Source organism: Artemia sp. Qi Xiang Cuo, chromosome 5, assembly GCF_049724085.1.
Source record: "Artemia sp. Qi Xiang Cuo chromosome 5, ASM4972408v1, whole genome shotgun sequence".
Lineage (NCBI taxonomy): Eukaryota > Metazoa > Arthropoda > Branchiopoda > Anostraca > Artemiidae > Artemia > Artemia sp. Qi Xiang Cuo.
In genome coordinates this window covers 83,001,967-83,020,467 of record NC_142798.1, presented here as the reverse complement: position 1 = coordinate 83,020,467, position 18,501 = coordinate 83,001,967, and the positions used below count along the sequence as shown (strand labels likewise).

The following is an 18,501-nucleotide window of genomic DNA, read 5'->3' as shown; positions in this document are numbered from 1 at the left end:
TGAAAAGCTGGATGATTATGAACAGGAGCATTTACTTGATTCTTTGTTGTTAAGTGATATTACAAAAGCAAAAAAAAAAATCGATTCTTGAAGGTGCAAGAAACTGATATTGTGTAAAGAACGTGTGGACTGATCGCGGCCGTGTTTACAAGCGTGAGCAAGCTGATAACCACCTAAAACGCATACGTTCACTTGTTTTTAGTCTATTTGTGATTTTGTGTTTCTTTTTCTTATTTGTTTTTTTCAGTATTTCAGTTCTAATTTAATAAATTTTTTTCTTTATTTTTCTTGGTGGCAAGAAAGAAATTAGTTTATTTCTTTATATATGTTAAAAGATATTTCTTCATTGAAGAGATTTATGTCTAATCCGCTTCGTATTGTTCTTTTGTTTTTGTTTACTCTTTATTTTCATTTGGTTTGTTTTACTGTGTTCTTTTTCTTTGTGTTTCTTTTTACTTTCACCATCTTTATTTTGTATTCTCCATAGGCCTAAAAATCAGGTTCTGTTTTTGCATAGTTTATTCTTTTCAGAAGATCTGACATTTCACGAGTCGTGCTTTTCTCTTCCATATACAGGTTTGGTTAATGGTACATCCCCGCCTTACTGCAGAATCCCATCAGACGGCTTGGTAGGTCCAAGTGATAACAGTTGATTCAACTAGTGATGGGACATCGAGCAATCGAGTTGGTTGGAAGGTTTTAAAAGAGACCCATTAGATTTATTAAAAATGTCGGCTGATTGTGGTTTTTCAGATATTGATTATGCTTTTTCTATTAAGTCCCTCCCAGTCAACAAGTATTTACCCCCTAGTGAGATTAATGACAATGTTTAGCCTGGTATAATAAGGCAGGTACGCTTAAGTTATTGTGGACTGATTAATAGTTTGAACAATTTATCTTCATTCCTTCCTTACCACCGAGTGGATATATTAGGTGTTTGTGCAACTTTTTTAGATGAGTCAACTAGTCACTTAGCAAATATTGATGGTTATTATTTTATTTCTAAGACTAGGAATGCTAGATCGAGAGGCCTTGTTTTTTATTCATAGTGCTATTCTTTGTATTGTTTCAAATTTTGATTCTATGCATGAAGAAATAGTGTTTGAATTCCTTGTTGTTGAGCTTGATTTTGGGAGTGATAAGGTTTTGTGTTGCTTGTTCTATAGGTCACCTAGTTCTTTAGTGCAACATTTTATAAGTAAGTCTGATATATTGTCTTCTGTCGCAATTGAGCGGATTCGGAAGATTATGTTCAGTGGGGGTTTTAATATTGATATTAATAATACTAGTCATGCTCTTTCATCCAAATATTATTCACCTTCGGCTTTTGATTTCTCGACAGCTTGTCTCTTGCTGCGCCTTCTCCCAGTTCGCTGGATTCCTATTCAAGTGTTAAGATCGGTAACAACGATTATTGACAATATTTTTCTTAATAATGAGTTTGACTCATGTAATTGACACTGTTGATGACACATCAGACAACTTTATGTGTCTGATGAAGATTCATAAGTGTCGGCAAGTAGCAACTCCAATCAAGACTACTAGAAGACTAGATACTACATTTGTTTAGCAAATAAATGAACTGCAGCTTACAATTGACTCCTCATCAGGCTTACACTGTGAGGATACAAATCAAGCTTTACATTATTTTGTTCAAGAATTCATCAAAGCACTCAATCTGGCTTGTCCCATGTCTTCAACCGTTTAAGACGTTACAATAGACCCAACAAGCCGAGGACTACTAAGGTCAAGCCAATTAAAGAACCTGCTATTTAAAAAATATTTGTCTAATCTAGATTAGATGAATCAAGCTTCTTTTAAAGCTTACGAGAATTGCCTGGCTAAAGCTATAAGGTCTGCTAGATAGCAGTTCTATTCGAAGACATTCAATTATGCGCATGAATCTCCTAAGAAGGTGTGGTCATTAATAAATGATTGTATCGGCAAGAAAAAGATGAATTCTCTTCCGGATGAGATGATGGTTCCGGATGGTAATACAGCTGTTAAAGAAAAAATTAACGTTGCTAACATGCCCAACACTCACTTCGCCAACTTAGGTGAAAAGATGTCAGAAGAAGCATTCCGGAATTTAGCACCCAATTCTACTGACTTCAAAAGTTTACTCCCCCCCCCCACCCACCAACTCACCGATTCATATTCCTCCCCCCAGTGTTATCTGCTGAATTGATGATGGTACCTCATCAACTCAAAAATGGACAATCAGAAGGAACTGAGGATCTTCTCCAAATTTACTTAAATTGATTTTGCCTTGAATAGTTAATTTTCATGTGCATACTATTAATATTTCTTTCAAGAATGGTGTCTTTCCTTCTAGCATGAAGTCCACCCGTTCCATTGTACTTCGTACGGGGGTTGTTGTTATTGGCCCATCTAACTATTGATCTATATCTATCTTATCTGATTTGGAAAGATTACTGAACAAGTTCAAGTTCAATACGTTTTAATTCAAAAAAAAAATATATAAAAATACACTTAACTCAGTTCCTTGTGCATTGATGCACGTTTGGGCCCGTAATAATTGCACACTCTAAATACAGCATGACCTCCTGTCCTCTCCAATTTCCACCCCGAACCGCCATCAAATACCAATAAATTTAACACAACTTTTCCTCCGCTCACACCCCTTGAAGTATCAAAGTAAAATACAATAAATAATAATAATATCAACAAAATTCCTAAACATAATAATAATAAAACAAATCTAGTAAATAAATTTTTAATCTTTTAGATATTTTTTAACATTCTTTTTGAAGAAGCCTAGAGATCTATATGACTTCAGCTCTTGCTGAATTGCACTTCACTCTAGCATACGCAATTCTAGGAGAAAATTCCAACCGAGCTGTCGGTGTCGGGGGTATATAAATGTCTGATGAAGACCTTGTATTCAAACTATGGATTTGTGATGCTAGTGTGAATAAGCCTTTAAATGGTGATGGGAGTGTTCCTGAAAAATATTTAAAACAAAAAAACGGTGCAAGATAGTCTGTTAAGTGATGCCATTGACAGTCGGTTCGGTGCTGGGCCTAAAATTTGAAGTGCTTTGCTGTGAAGTGAGTTTAGTCTCTGTAAATGTGTCTTGAAATTAGATTGCCAAACTGTAGAGCAATATTGAATGTGAGGCTTGATAACTGCATTGTAAATCAGGATCAGTATTTTTTTAGGGAAATGGTGACTGAGTTTTCTCAAGATTCCAAGGTCCCTTGAAAGTTTCGTCTCGACACTTGCTATGTGGTGTCTGAACGAGAGTAAGTCCCAATTCGGGTTTCGCAAAGGCCATTCCACAGAACATACTATATTGGCAGTAATCCAGTTTATACATGATGCCTTGGATAAGGATGAAATCCCAGCTACTATATTTGTGGACATACGGAAAGCGTTTGATACTATAATCAAACGTATACGTTTGATACGTTTGATAAGCAATATATGAAAAATTGTCAAATTGTGGCATACGAGGTCAGGCTAATGTGTTAATAATGTCATATTCAAAAGATAGAGTTCAGTGTATTGACGGGGGCAATGTTAAACCATTGTCTTCAAATCAGTCAAATAATTTTGGCATACCTCAAGTGTCAATTCTAGGCCCTCTGTTGTTTTTAATTTATGTTAATGATATTAGTAATTCAATTGCAGACATGGGGCTGAACACACTATTCGCTAATGACACAGCCTGTACTGTTTTTGGAGTTGCTGAGGATAGTGTAAAACATAATTTAATTCTTGCATTTGATAGACTAGTAATATGGTTTACCAGAAATAGGCTAGCTTTAAATACATCAAAAACTAAATTTATAGTATATTCGAGTACATCACGAGCCCTTCCAGGTCTTAAGGTGATTAAGTCTTCTGTGTCAAGTACAACTTTTTATTACCTAGGTATACTGGTTGACTCGAATTTAAGTTGGAAGATATTAATAGTCTAAGATTGAAACTTGGAATGAATATAGGTATTATGCACCATATGAAATTCATTTTGCCTCTGGAACCTATGCGTTGTATTTATTTTGTGCTTGTTCATTCTTACCTAAATTACTGTCCACTTATTTACTTAAATACTTTCAGATCCCCACAAAATAAGGTGCTTCGTGTTTTAAAAGGCTTTCTTCCTTCGCCAGCACCTCTTCCAAACAAGTCCTCCACAAAGTGTTTATATTCTTTACAGAATATTTTTCCTGTTGAACTAGCAGTTACTTTTCATTGGTTATTAATCAAAGTTAAGCACAATCTGCTGAAACTACATAGCTATTTCTTTTCTTTTGATCTGTTCCCAATTGCAGTGCCATCTTTGTACCTAACTCGCAATACACGCAAACTACGCTAGCCATTGATAATTTCAGAGAGGTCCCATTTTTCTCTAATAAATAGTGTGGTTGCTTCATGGAACCAATATGAGTCTGCTTTTGATTTGTTTAGGAACTTCAAAAAACAAGTTGAATTCCTTCCTTTTGGATAGTTATTAGTTATTGTACTTTTATATTTATTCTTATTATTAATTTGATGTTTTTTTATTTTGGGTCTTTTTCTCGGATCTTCATTTTCCTCTTGCTGTCCCATTGCTGGTTGAAAAAATTGAATTTCTTTTTTTTTACCATTGGGTGGGATGTCGCCTGTGGTTTGATGAGTAATTAATATTATGTCTATTTGTTTTTCTTTCTTCTTATTTTGATTAATCGTTTATAGGTTTCGTTATTTGTTACTTTAGTTGTTTTATCTGTGGAAAACGAGCTTGTATCTCTGCAAGATATTGGTATAATTAGCATGTTATGTATATATGATTAGAAAATAAATGAACCTTAACCTGAATTAGTAGGTAATAAAGTAAGTGTGACGGCACTAGACCCTTAAGGTCCAAACCGGCGGTGCTGATCTCCGTTTCGTGGCCCTTCAGCCAGGAAGTGCAACGGGGGCTGGGGGCCAGCCATCCTGTGCTTTCACACACTCTTCCTGCTTACCTTTCCCAGATTTCTCCAGGTACCCATGTAGAGCTGGGTCGACTCTGGCTGAGCTTAAAAAGTCACACCACTGACCCACGTCCCAAACCAAATAACTGGCCACGCCAGGGATCGAACCCTTGCCCCTTGGACAAAGAATTCTCAACCCGGCGCACGTCCACTTAGCCAGGACGGCTTCCTGGCTAGCCCTTAACCTGAATTAGCCCTTACTAAAAAACTTGAAGTAAACAATAGAAGAAAAAAGCTTTGAATTATACATTTTACTATAATAGCTCTAGAACAGAAGTGGAAATTTCTCTGAACGTACTTGTATTAAAGAATCCCTTGTGTATTAATCAAGAATGATCCATGAACAAGATGGACCATGAGTTTAGCATTTTTCTTCCAAAGATCTAATACAACAAAATCTAAAGATACAACAAAAATCTAAATTCCCTTATTTTTTGTTTGGCTGTAACACACAAGCTAAAACTGGTATGCAACAGAAAAAATGACATTTTTTTTTTCAAGTTTTTTCAGAATCTGAGATGGTGGGTGGCAGGCCATAGTTGAGACTATAAAGAAAGACCCTACTAGTAATAAATCACTTGGGGCAGCAGTACTATATACACCATGCATATGCAAGAACGACAACTGTGCAAGGTACTTATTAAAAAACAAAGAACTTACTGCCTTCTCCAGCTCAATTCCAAATTTAAAACATAGCTCGTCAAAATCTTCAACACCTAGAAAAATAACAATTTCAGCATATGGTTTATTTACAGCCATTTTAGACCTGTTCACAGCTATAGTGGAGATAGAGAAAGAACACAGGCTGACAAAATATGGATTTTATAGACACTAAATTTAGACAACTCCTCATATTGGTATAAGTATAGATACTTGAAAGTACAGATATGCTTGATACACTAGCATTAGCCTAAAGCTTGACATGATTCTGGTTATCCCATGAAAGTTCTTCATGTGAGTTCTTCACATGAAAATATTTTGGATAGTTTATCCAATTCTCCAGGGATACTAATTGGAGAGAAAATCTGAAATAAAGAACTAATGCCTGTGTTTTAAATAACTAAAAAAACTGCCCTTCCCCCCTATACTTTCAAAATAACTATGTTTATATCTTCTTCTTCTTTTTTACTGAAAGAAAATCCTTGTCCCTATCCTAAACTTTTTGAATTGGCACCCTGGCAGTACCCCCTTGAAAAGCTCTATATAGCAAAAGAGTTATTGAGAAGCAAAACTCAGATTCAACTTCACCTTGTTTCTGCTATTGTATGACATCTAGTCATTTACTAAAACCACTATAAAACAGAAAAAAGTATGTAAAATTGTTACACTTGTGTCCAGAATGTAGGTGTGTTCAAGATGCAAATAATTACCCTAGCTCGAAGTTGGCAATTTAACATATTTTCACATTTGAGAACACAAATTATATGTTTTCTTGGATAGATAGATAGATTTTATTTCTTACAAATATAAACAAACACAAATAATTAAATAGAGCCAACAGAGAGCTAAGCTCGAAAGGAAGGCTAACAATTATTATAATGAGTTCATGTATACCAAAAATAAAGATAAAGAAGATAAACCAAAAAACATCATAATATATAGAAAGAGAAGGACAAAGGAGGCTACCCAAGCACGGCAAAATCTAAAAATAATACCAAGAAACTAATTATCAAGAAGAATCACCCAGTCATCAAAGATTAATGATATATTCTACTAATTTAGTCTTTAACAGTGATCAGCTATTAAGATTTTTAGTATTTTAATTATCTAATTTTAGCCTATTTGCTATAGAAGAGGTTTGGTATCTTATTGAAAATTTATCTCTTTCACAATTAACCAAAGGGATTCTATACGCTCCAAAACGAGCCGACGAAGAGGCGAGTGAGCAAATAGGGGTGACGAGGATTTGTGATTCATAAAAATAACTTGGGTGAGACTGAATATCATAATGCCAGAGCCATAATTGCAAATTCCTAAGTTGATTAAGGTTTAATATATGAAGAAACAAAAATAAAGTTTTTGTTTCACAAAGATTTTGAAGTCGTGCAGGACGATGAAAGACAGTACCAAGGATTCTTACGGCTTTATTTTGCAATGTCTGGAGGGGTTTAAAATGATTAGGAAATGTATTTAGGTAAATAATGGGACAATATCTTAGGTATGATTCATTTAAAGAATGATAAAGAATTTTAATAATTGAAAAAGGAAAACATATTTTAATCAATGTAAACATCCTAAATTTTGGGCTAATTTTATACAGAGATGGTCAGAATGACTATGGAAACATAAAAGCTCATCAAGAATAATCCCCAAATATATATATATATATGTCTTAACCCGTCTAATTCTACACCCAGAAACAACTAACTCATCAATCCCAACTTTAGCAAATCCTTGCTTAGATCTCCCAAAAACCATAATTTCTGTCTTAGACAAATTGACAACTAGACGATTACAAGAAAACCACTGGCTAACTGAATTCATTTCAGACGCCATATTTTCGATCAATAATGAAGGGGTTTTAGCTTCAACAGATACAACTGTATCATCTCCAAATATAACTCTTAGGCTATCCATATAGAATAGACAAATAAGGAGATCATTTATATATATCAAAAATAGTAACGTTCCAAGTATAGACCCCTGGGGCACTCCAATATCATCCAGGGAGTTAGGCTAAGACAGATGGCCCTGTAGGTCTACTTGGAATCCGCAGTTTCGTAGATATTACTTTATTAAATCCAATGCCTTTCCATGAATTCCAGAGTTATTCAGTTTTTCAAAGAGAATGGAATGATTTAGAGTATCAAATGCTTTTTTTATACGTAGAAAATGCATAATCCACAATTACCATTATTCAGTGAATCATTAGTTTTAAGCAAAAGGGCTGCAACTGCTTGTTCAGATGAACGACCCGATCTAAACCCGAACTGGCTTTTGGCTAAATGATTTTTTTATCCAAATAAGACAAAATTCTTTTTGAAATAACTTTTCCAAAATCTTTGACAAAGGAGAAAGTATTGCAATAGGTCGGTAATTATTAACATTAGTTTCGTCACTTTTTTTATACCGTGGGATAACTCGGGCATTTTTCCATCCTCAGAAGATAAACACAAATTAAAAATACAAACAAGAGGTATATGAATTACAGATGCAGGCTGTTTCAAAAGAATAGTTGAAAGTCCATCCAAGCTTAATGAATTACCTCTATTTAAATCTGTTAAATTTTTTTGGAATTCATCAAGACTAACTGTGGTCAAAAACATACTTGTATATTCTGATTGAAGAAGGTATTGTTTATATGAATGAGCTGAAATCGAGCCAAGACCACGAATGTCCCTTTGATTCAAGACCATTTTTATCTATTAATAATTATGGGTGAAAATTATTCCAATTGTTTCCGATCTTTTGTTTAACTAGATCCCATGTTTTTTTGGGTGAATCAGCATTCCTAAAAGAATTTTCAAAATAACTTTTCTCCCTGGTTTTAAGAGTTCTCACCAACAGATTTTTACAATTTTTAAATCGTATAATATTATCAGGTGATGGATATTTCAATCTTATCTTATATAGACGATTTTTTTTCATTAACTGACCTCAGGAGTGACTCATTAATCCATGGTTTGCGTGTATTTTTTTTATGCATTTTTTCATAAGGACAATGATGGTCTAATCGTTCATTTAATACTCTATGAAAAATATCCAATGATCTATTAGGATCTCTCTCTTCTAAAACTTCACTCCAATCTACGTCACCAAGGGCTACTTTCAAATTAAGTATATTTTTAAGTGAAAGATTTCTCTTTCTTGTAAGGATCTCCCTAATCAGTCTTTTGAATCTTATATTCCGAAATAATCATACAATTATCTGGTGATTCATCCATAATCACAGACGTAACCTCACATGTATAATGCAAGAGAATATTGTCAATAAGCGAAGTAGAGGAGTCGGCTACTCGTGATGGGACAAAGCAAGCCGGATATAAATTACAAGAAAGAGAACATTCTAAAAACTGTAATGCATAATTATCCATTCCCATAATGATCTGAAGGTAAACATCTCATTCGGTCTATGTTAAAGTCGCCAAGGACCATGAATGGAATATGCAGACTTGAAAGGTAAACTAGCATATTTTCCAATCTACTTATGAAATTTATCTTACTAGAAGAGGGTGGACGGTACATCACTACAATTAAGAGTTTTTCATTATTAGGCAAAAACATTCAACTACACAACATTCAAAATTCATTTCAATATTAAACTGTAAAAAATCATTTCTCATTTGTGCAGGAATATAATTTTTTAATTAAAACAGCTAAGCAACCCTGTTTTTGCTGGGTTCTATGTCTATGAAAAAAATTGGTAATCTTTTACATCAATTTTATTTGCAAAAATTTCATCTAGGAAAGTCTCACAAACGCCTAAAATATCAGTACCCAAATCAAATAAAAACTTCTCAATCACACCCCTCCGCTCACCCATCCCAACAGTTCTAAAACGTTGCCTCCTAGAATAAGAATTTTTTTGAGTTATTTCATTAAAAAATACATATTTATTTTGTGGAATACTAAAAGAATGTGAAATATCATTAATCTCATGGACTTGAAAAACCAAATTAAATAAAACTGACCTTCTTTCTAATTCCTGTAACCTTGATAACAGGATTACATTCAAATCGCTATCTATTATCATAGTGCTACAGATCTATATATTTAGTGCCACTATCTATTAGATTTAGTTCCACTAATCTATCTATAGATTTAGTGCCACTAATCTATAGATTTAGTGCCACATAGTGCCACGCGAGAAAATAGCCTCCTCCCAGCCCCCTCCCCACCAGAAATGAAAAACATTGAAAATTGTACCGAATGGGCTTTTTCTCATGGAAAACAACATAACACTCTGCTGTGAGCCATAATAGAATAAATAACGCCTAGATATTGATAAAAAAGGATTTTTTTTTCCGCTTCTTAGCATATGAAGGTTAGTTACACACGAAAAATCAAACAAAATTAGAAAAACAAGTTACTTCCCAACCAAACCACAGAATCCATATTCACAATATTTAACCAATCACAACTTGAACCAATCTAATTTCTTTTTGGCACCAAGTTCTTTGATGTAGTACAGCACATGGAGAACTTCTAGTGGGACACAGGCTTGTGAACCTTTCTGTTTGAGCTCATTTTTCTTCTTTATAAGAGATGATATTATTTCACGGACTGATTTGTTGACATCATCTGTTAAGTAAACCTTAGAGAAAATATGGCCGTTCTCAATCTGTATTTCCTTTCTGAAATCATGGTGCCTAATTTTTTTATTCGTTTGCAAAACCATATATTTGTCATTTGTATTTTTAAATCTGAACTTGGTAAATTTATCATTTTGTTCCATGATTTGAAAATCACATTGAACACGAAATTTCAGCAATAGTTCATTAATTTTATAATGACTCTCTTCCTTAAATTCCATGCAATTTTATCATGACTCTCTTCTTTAAATTCCATGCAATAATATTATTTCGCCGTTCAGCATTTTCCAGTATTAATATTTTGTTTGAAAGTGTCCCGAGTCTAGAATTTTCAACCGAATAACTTGACTATATGTCTTTAAACTCCTCTTTTAGCTTTGAGATATCATCATCATGAGCTCGACTTGAGCTTTCCAATCTTAGGGTCCTGGAGGATACATTTCTTATTCAGATCTAATTTCTGTTATTTCGTTCCTTAGACCTTGCACTTCATCTTGAATAAGTTTAACAGTTGATAAAATCTGTTGTGGACTAGCTGTAATATTTTGGATTGATTCATGTATGGTTATAGAATCAGTAGAGTCACGAGTTGATTCCAATTCAATTTGTCTTTTCTTTACTTTCCCCATCACACAAATTAGTAAGCACTAGCTAAGAAGATTGTAAAAAATAAATTAATTGCGTCACACAGGTGTATTGTTTGCTTAAAATTATTTAACTGGCTTGTCCAATAAGGTGTTATCTGACTGAGATCATTGAACAAACTGAAGATTTCCATTTAACTGTTGTCTAGTCCTTATCAACTTCGTCAAAACCTTCTTTATATCACTGTCAAACATGTATTTGAAGAACAAAAAAGATTGAAGCAAAGATGAGCATCAGTCAGAAGAAGGAATTGAATCATATATATTTATGAAGTGTGTTTAATTAAAAAAAAATAATTATCAAAAAGTATTGAATGTAAAAATTGTGCTGGGACTTTCTATATCAGTTTCATTTGCAAATTTTAGAATATGATCACACAACTTGATGCATCTTTCCAAATATACTAATTGTTTCCTTCACAAATTTTACTATAAGCCCTTACAGAGACACCATTTGTCAATAGAAAATGGTCATCAAGAATTCTGAAAACTACTTTAAAGCAATCATAAATACTTACTTACATTAACAATGAAGGTGTATTGCTAAATGTATCCCCCCCCCCCTTATGGAGAAACATACAACCCACTATAAATATCAACAATATTTTTAAGCACATCATGACTCTTTTTTTCCAATCAATCAATTTACATTCACCATAAAGTAATAACATAGAAAAAAGTCCCACTATAGAAAAATATAGTTGGAATACACAGAGGGGACTGAACATTTGTCTGTTTAGAATTGAAGGAAGTATGTATTTATTACTGTGTGAAGGTATTTTTAGTATTTACTTTAACCATTTTCTAATGAGGAACAAGGTGACACTTTGAAGGTTCTCTTTAAGGACTAAATATAAAGTTTGTAAAGGAATCTATTAGCATATTTGAAAAGAGCATGAAAAGACACATCCAGTGGTGTGGTGTGTTTTCACCTTCTGCCTAGATAAATAGTTGAAAAAAAATCAAATTTACTTTTTAATCAACAATATACAGCATCCAAAATAGCGACATTTAATGGCAGGTAGTGGTTTAGTTAGTAAAAAGTGTTAATATGGTAAAACTGTTGTAAAAAGTGTATGGTTGGACGAACATGATTCAAGAGACTCTCACTGCATCACAGAGCTTCTGGATCCATTCTTGAACGTTCAATTCACCAAAGTCATCTATTGTCAAAGATAGCCAAATACCTCTCATGCTCACAATTTATATGCTCTGATACAAAGAGTATAGATAATTCATAAGAGTGGAAACTGGTGCTAGTGTGAGCAAAAACATAAACCCCATCTAGCTTTTGGTGACAATTTACATTTTTTTAAGCTTTACAATTATTTTTCTGTCAAAAACTGAGATAAGACACTTATGGCTACACTATTTCACCAACAACATAAATTAAACTAATTATTCTTATTATTACACTGAAACATGCTAAGTGTAACCAAATGCTAGATGGCATTGAGGGTTTATTTTGTTAACACTGGAGCCAGTTCTCACTCTAGTAAGTTACTCATACTCTTTGCTCTGATAGTTAATAGAAAAACTCCCAATGACAGTCTAGAAGAGAGGCTGGAAACACCATCATAGGCAGTGCAATAGCGCTGCCTAAGTAAAGAACAATGTTGGCACAATTGTTGTTTTTTTTTTTTATACCAGGGAACTTCATATCAAAAGAGTTGTCATAAAAACTTCAAAAAGGGCTCATTCAATTGGAAATTGGAAGGGCTTGTGCCCTTTTTAATAGCCAAACAAGTGATTGGAAGGCAACTAACACCCCTTACACGCCCACCATTCAAGGGAAGATCCAGGACTTTCTTTAGGGGGGGGGGGGGGCACAAATTAGGTTGATCCAATAAACTTGCATTAGGAGCAAGTTCAATTAACACAAAATTTCGTTAATTAAGTAAATTAAACTACTTTAGACTACGTTACGGGGGGAGGGGGCTCACTTCCCCCTGGATCCGCCACTGCCACCATTTCCCCAAACACATCCAATCAAAATTTTGAGATAGCCATTTTATTCAATGTAGTTGAAAGATCTGGAAACTATGTCTTTGAGGAGGACACTCCCCCAAGAGCCCTCAGAGCAAGTGTTGTAAATTATACCCTGGGGGCATATAAGATTTTTTAGAAAGCATTGTTGCAAAAACTTCAAAAAGGGCTCATTTGAATAGAACTTCAAAGAGCTAGTGCCCTTTTTTATAGTCAAAAGTGGTCGGAGGGCAGCTAACCCCCCTTTCACACCCACCATTTCCCCAAACACATCCAATCAAAATTTTTAGATAGACATTTTGTTCAGAATATAACATTTGTTCAAAGCCAGAATATGATTTGTACTTTACTGAAAAAAATTCTCTTAAATGTTTTCATTTTTATAACTTTAAAAAATGGAAAATTAATTAAGATTTTAAGGAATAAATATCAGCATATGCATATTAAACTGACAATGCACATTATTTTCAGTTTTTTTTTTGAATTTTGTTCTGTAAAGTACAAATTATATTCTGGCTTTTAGAAAGCACAGGGGATTAGAAAAATACTTATATTAATTTCTGCTTGTTTTGAGTTTGACTCTGTGATTTATTTTAATTTCTGTTTGTTTTGGGTTTCATTTATTTACTGATACTGATTTGCAGTAATCATACTTATTAAGGAAATTTAGACGAATCCAATGGTGAAATAATCCACATTCTGTATGGTATAATGGGCATTTTACAGTGATTTAATTATTGAAGCAATGCTTAGCTGTCTGACTGCTGGGTATTTTACCCTATTATATTTGGAAATAGTGTTAATTGGGCGTCAAATCTTTTGATGTTGGCACTTCCTTTTTTTATTATTAATTAGAAAAACTTTTTCCACAAAATAAGTTTTTCAAAAAAAGTTAAGAACTCCATTAGACCAAAAATAGAACTAAATAATCTACCAAGAATACAACTACTGCAAATCAGTATCAGTAAATAAATGAAACCCAAAACAAACAGAAATTAAAATAAATCACAGAGTGTATTCTTGGTAGATTATTTAGTTCTATTTTTGGTCTAATGGAGTTCTTAACTTTTTTTGAAAAACTTATTTTGTGGAAAAAGTTTTTCTAATTAATAATAAAAAAAGGAAGTGCCAACATCAAAAGATTTGACGCCCAATTAACACTATTTCCAAATATAATAGGGTAAAATACCCAGCAGTCAGACAGCTAAGCATTGCTTCAATAATTAAATCACTGTAAAATGCCCATTATACCATACAGAATGTGGATTATTTCACCAATGGATTCGTCTAAATTTCCTTAATAAGTATGATATTCAACCTGAAAATTCTAGCCATGAACACCATTAACAATTTTAAATGCACTAATGGTCAACAATGAAGCCTAATCATAGACACAATTTAATCTTGAGCCTAGACTTGGAAAATGCTGCCAAATCTAGGAGAAACAGAAGTCAAAGTTAGAATAGGTATCTAAGTTATAGATAGACTCTATCAAAAAAACATTCAATCTAAGGCAAGTGTTGAGAAGCAGACTAATTGTATTTACATATGCTAGGATGTAAGGGTAACATTTGTTTAACTTAATATTGAAAAAGCTTTCTTAGATATTGGTCAACCAATCCTAACCAGCCCAATCCCAAATATATAAAACTATCTATATTGTATCATGGTTGCACCCTCAGGGCAAACATAGTAAAGAACAACCTCTAGCTTGTAGTAACCAAAATCTTAGATACTATTTTGAAAAACAACAGTTATGCAAGTAAGAATTACCATTTGAAGCTGGTCCAGGAATGATAACTATTAGTTTGATTAGTCTTAACTGTAAAATTTTTTGAGAATTTTGAAAAATAGCCAGAAACACCACAAAACAGCATTGGATCAAAATGAAAACAGCACCACTGAAATCACTATAGCCCAAAACCCTGTCGAGGAGAATTAAAGTCCTCTATCTTGAGCAACAAGGAAAATCCTGGTACTTATTTGTTAGCCAGTACACACTCAAGAATTTAAATCTACAGGTACAGGGTTGAAACAATTGAGACACTTGGGATACAGATAGGATATATACAATTTGGGCTGTATATTTGCACATTAGGGGGGGGGGGGGTTAAGTGTAGCAGGGCTGCATGCAAAATGTAACCTACCAAAATATTCACTAAATATTTATTATAATATAGCTACAATGTAGGTTTCCACTGAGGAAAAGCTAGTTGTCTCCGTATATAAACAACAATAAACCAGTTATTGTCTGATTTTATAGATCCAAATTCTTGAGTGTGTACTGGCTAACAGATAAGTATCAAAATCCCTTTTTCACATGGGATACAGAGATGTCTTGTTTATTTTAGGTGCTCCTAATAGGGTGCTGTAATATCATAGAGAGATGTTTAAGGGGTCACTTGGAAAGAAATTGCTACATCTAGCACATGGGCATATGGAGGGGGGCCACTGCCTCCCCTAGAACTCCAAATTTACACTAGATATGGCTAAAAAAGCAGTTGATAAAAGGTAGATGGTTAAATAAGCAGTTGATAAAAGGTGGATGGTTGAAAAAGCTGGAAATAAACAGTTGGAATGAGAGAATAAAAGTCAAACAAGAAGCAATTATCCATAATGTCTTGGAAATTTTTAGCATTAATCTAAGAAGATTAATGCTGAAGCTTATTGATGATTTATGATTTTTGGTGATCACTTATTTATAAAGACTTCATAGGTATGATAGAACTTGCTGGCAATGTGAGGTTTTGTGAACTGCCCATACAACTCCAGCTCCACCCCCCCCCCCCACCCTTCATCACAGAATCAGCTGCCCTCCTCCTAGACAAGAAGCTTGATACACCCATGATCTAGCACCTTTTGTCAGTAGCAAAGCATAATATTGAATATAAAACATAATTTTTGACAAAAGCCATTCATCCTCTACAAGATAATGTTTCTCTGGGGTATAATGTTATAATTGACTGACTCCACTACCTGATGTACTGTGGCTCAGTCTAAACTGGATCTAATAAGAAAAAAAAGCTGAAGGTTTTTTTTGTGTGTGCAATCCAAGATTAGGTTCCTATTGTTCATGTTTATGGAAGGCACATTTAAATCAAAATATTTATTCAAAATTATATCATATCCTAGCAGTAGGGGTATTATTGTATTAACTACTCTGACAAAACCTTGATACAGTTTAAAGGCCATATCAAGAATGAAGTTTCCTGAATTTAAAAATAAATTACAGATCTTTAAAACCTTATCAATCAGGATTGAACAAAGGCATGAGGCTCATGGTACTTTTCTTGTCCTTTACTTGAGCACAAGATCCATTTTGCAAGTTTTATTATTATAGTACAAAGATTATAAAACTTCATCAAAGCTCAGTGCCTTCTTGAGAGAGGAAGTAGAGATAGGTAGTTCAAAATGTCTACCCATGAGATTAAGGCTCTTCATCCATTTCTGAGTCTTGTTTGGCTTAATTAATTACTTATCAAGGGTGCAAAAAGCCCCAAAATTACAATTTTGCCATTACATCCGTCCTTTCCAACTCAAAAGAACACTGACTTTTGACCACCTTTCATAATTCTTGTGTTATAAAGGGAAGGAAAGTTTGCAGTTTATAACATAATTTAGCTATCATGAAAGTGAATATATTACTTGATGCCTTTCATTATGCTTTTTCATAATTTAATAATTGCTTCTGCGGAGAAATTACACTTTGAGGCCTTAAAGGGCTCAAAACAGTACATAGTAACCAGAAGTTTTAAAAAATTATTTCTAAAAAAAACTGGCAAGTGCGAAAAAATTCCCATTTGTAGCTGATTCAGGAATGACAATTATTATTTTCCTTTATCTTAATAAATGTTATTTTGAAAATAAATTTGCAGAACTTTTAAAGAGCCTCAAATCCCTTGAAAATGACATCTCAGCAGAACTGACAATATTTTTGAGGGCTTTCTAGCTCTTTTTAAAAATATTTATAAATCTCTTTTCAAATAACATTTGGTAAAATTTTACTTTAGCTACTTTTGGCTATCATGGAGAGGGGTTAGGTTAGGAAAATGAAACTTTCAGGGATGGGTCTACAGGCTAAAGTATGTCCCGGGAAGGTATTTTGAAGTACTTATCTCCACTCCTTCCTCTAAAGGGTCTTGACCTTTGATGACCTTTAAAAATATGTTTGTTATAAACGTTAAAAATAGATCTTCTGCTTAAATGAAGTACAACAATATTGTTTTTAGCTTCACAACTTTGCTCGATCCCAATTTATAACATTTTAAATATAGGCTATGCAAATACATTTCCTAAATTTTGAAAAAGACATTGATATGGCATAAACTTCTACTCAAATAACAGGAATTGCATTTTCAGAACTAAAGCCATAGAAAAAGAATTTGATAACTGAAAATTAAGGTAAAATGTTGTTTTGTCAAAATTTCAATAGGCATAGTCCTGTCATGTAGGCAAATTTCAGGACCTTCTAGAGGGAAAAAGAGTGGAGGTAGGTACTTCAAAATACCTTCCCGGGACATACTTTAGCCTGTAGACCCATCCCTGAAAATTTCATTTTCCATACCTAACCCCTTTCCAAGAAAGCCAAAAGTAGCTAAAGTAGAATTTTACCTAACATTTTACTATTAAGACTAAAGAAAATAATAATTACCACTCCTGAATCAGCTACAAATGGAAATTATTTCTCATGAGCCAGTTTTTTAAGAAATGTTTTAAACTTTTGATTAGGAAATATGGACTATTTTACTTTTGGTCTCAATTTAGGACTACAAATGGAACTTCCCCCAGAAATCATTCTTGAAGTAGCCTATGAAAGAGGATAAGAAAAATAATCAAGTGATGTAGGCCTATTTACTTTCATCTTAGCTAAATTATGTTGAAAGCTGCAAATTTACCAAAGTGAAACCTTGAGCAATAGATTTAATGTTCAAATGAGGCATAAGGCAAGAATTTTGAGCCTCATAACTTTGCTCAATCTTGATTCACAAGGTCTTAAAGATTAGAAAATCTGCTTCTTAGACCAAATTTAGAGAGAAAAAGACTTGATAGGGCTTAAAATTCTGTACCAGGAACTTAAGAAATGGAGCCAACAAAAAGGGAAACTGAAAACGCCAGATTAAGGTAAATGTGTGTAGGCCTAGACTACTCAACATTAAGATAGCCTAGGCCTAGACAACATCAAGACATTGCCCAAAAAACAATTGTCAACATCGCGACTTACTATATGTCCTGCCAACCATCTCAAAAAGTTTGTCAGGTTTAACTGAAATTGTTGGCATTTTTCTTAAATGAACGGTCCTCCAGCAGAGCTAAAATGAATTTGGACAATACTGGCAGACGTGGCCTCGATCCTCGATCCTGTTTTTCTTTTAAAAATTCGCACTTACAGGGTTGCGTTAACAGCAAAAAAAACGCGACATCAATCATCGGATCTTTTCCGAGGCCAAAAAGAGGAACTGGTGCCAAAAACAAAAGGCACATTTAAGGCCTCGTCTTGATTGACATTACAAAATTATCCAACAGAACAAATGTTCAGTAACTGATAAATGTGGTAAATGTGCTTAATCCCCAAAGCCACTCCAAAAACCAGCGATCTACCGCCAAAAATATTGCAACAGCCCGCCACCGCAAACGCTT

General features: G+C 33.8%; 1 protein-coding gene across 1 annotated transcript in view; it reads right to left on the bottom strand.

The window, feature by feature from the left end:
* The window catches only part of beta-PheRS (phenylalanine--tRNA ligase beta subunit), a 110,885-nt gene extending 92,659 nt beyond the window's left edge, over nucleotides 1-18,226 (bottom strand). The window contains exons 1-2 of the mRNA XM_089089045.1: nucleotides 18,086-18,226; nucleotides 5,643-5,698 (exon numbers count right to left, since the gene is read on the bottom strand). Coding sequence (XP_088945171.1) covers nucleotides 5,643-5,698; nucleotides 18,086-18,143 — 114 coding nt within the window. The 5' untranslated portion in view covers nucleotides 18,144-18,226. The remainder of the gene's footprint in view (nucleotides 1-5,642; nucleotides 5,699-18,085) is intronic.
* Between the last annotated feature and the right edge of the window lie 275 nt (nucleotides 18,227-18,501).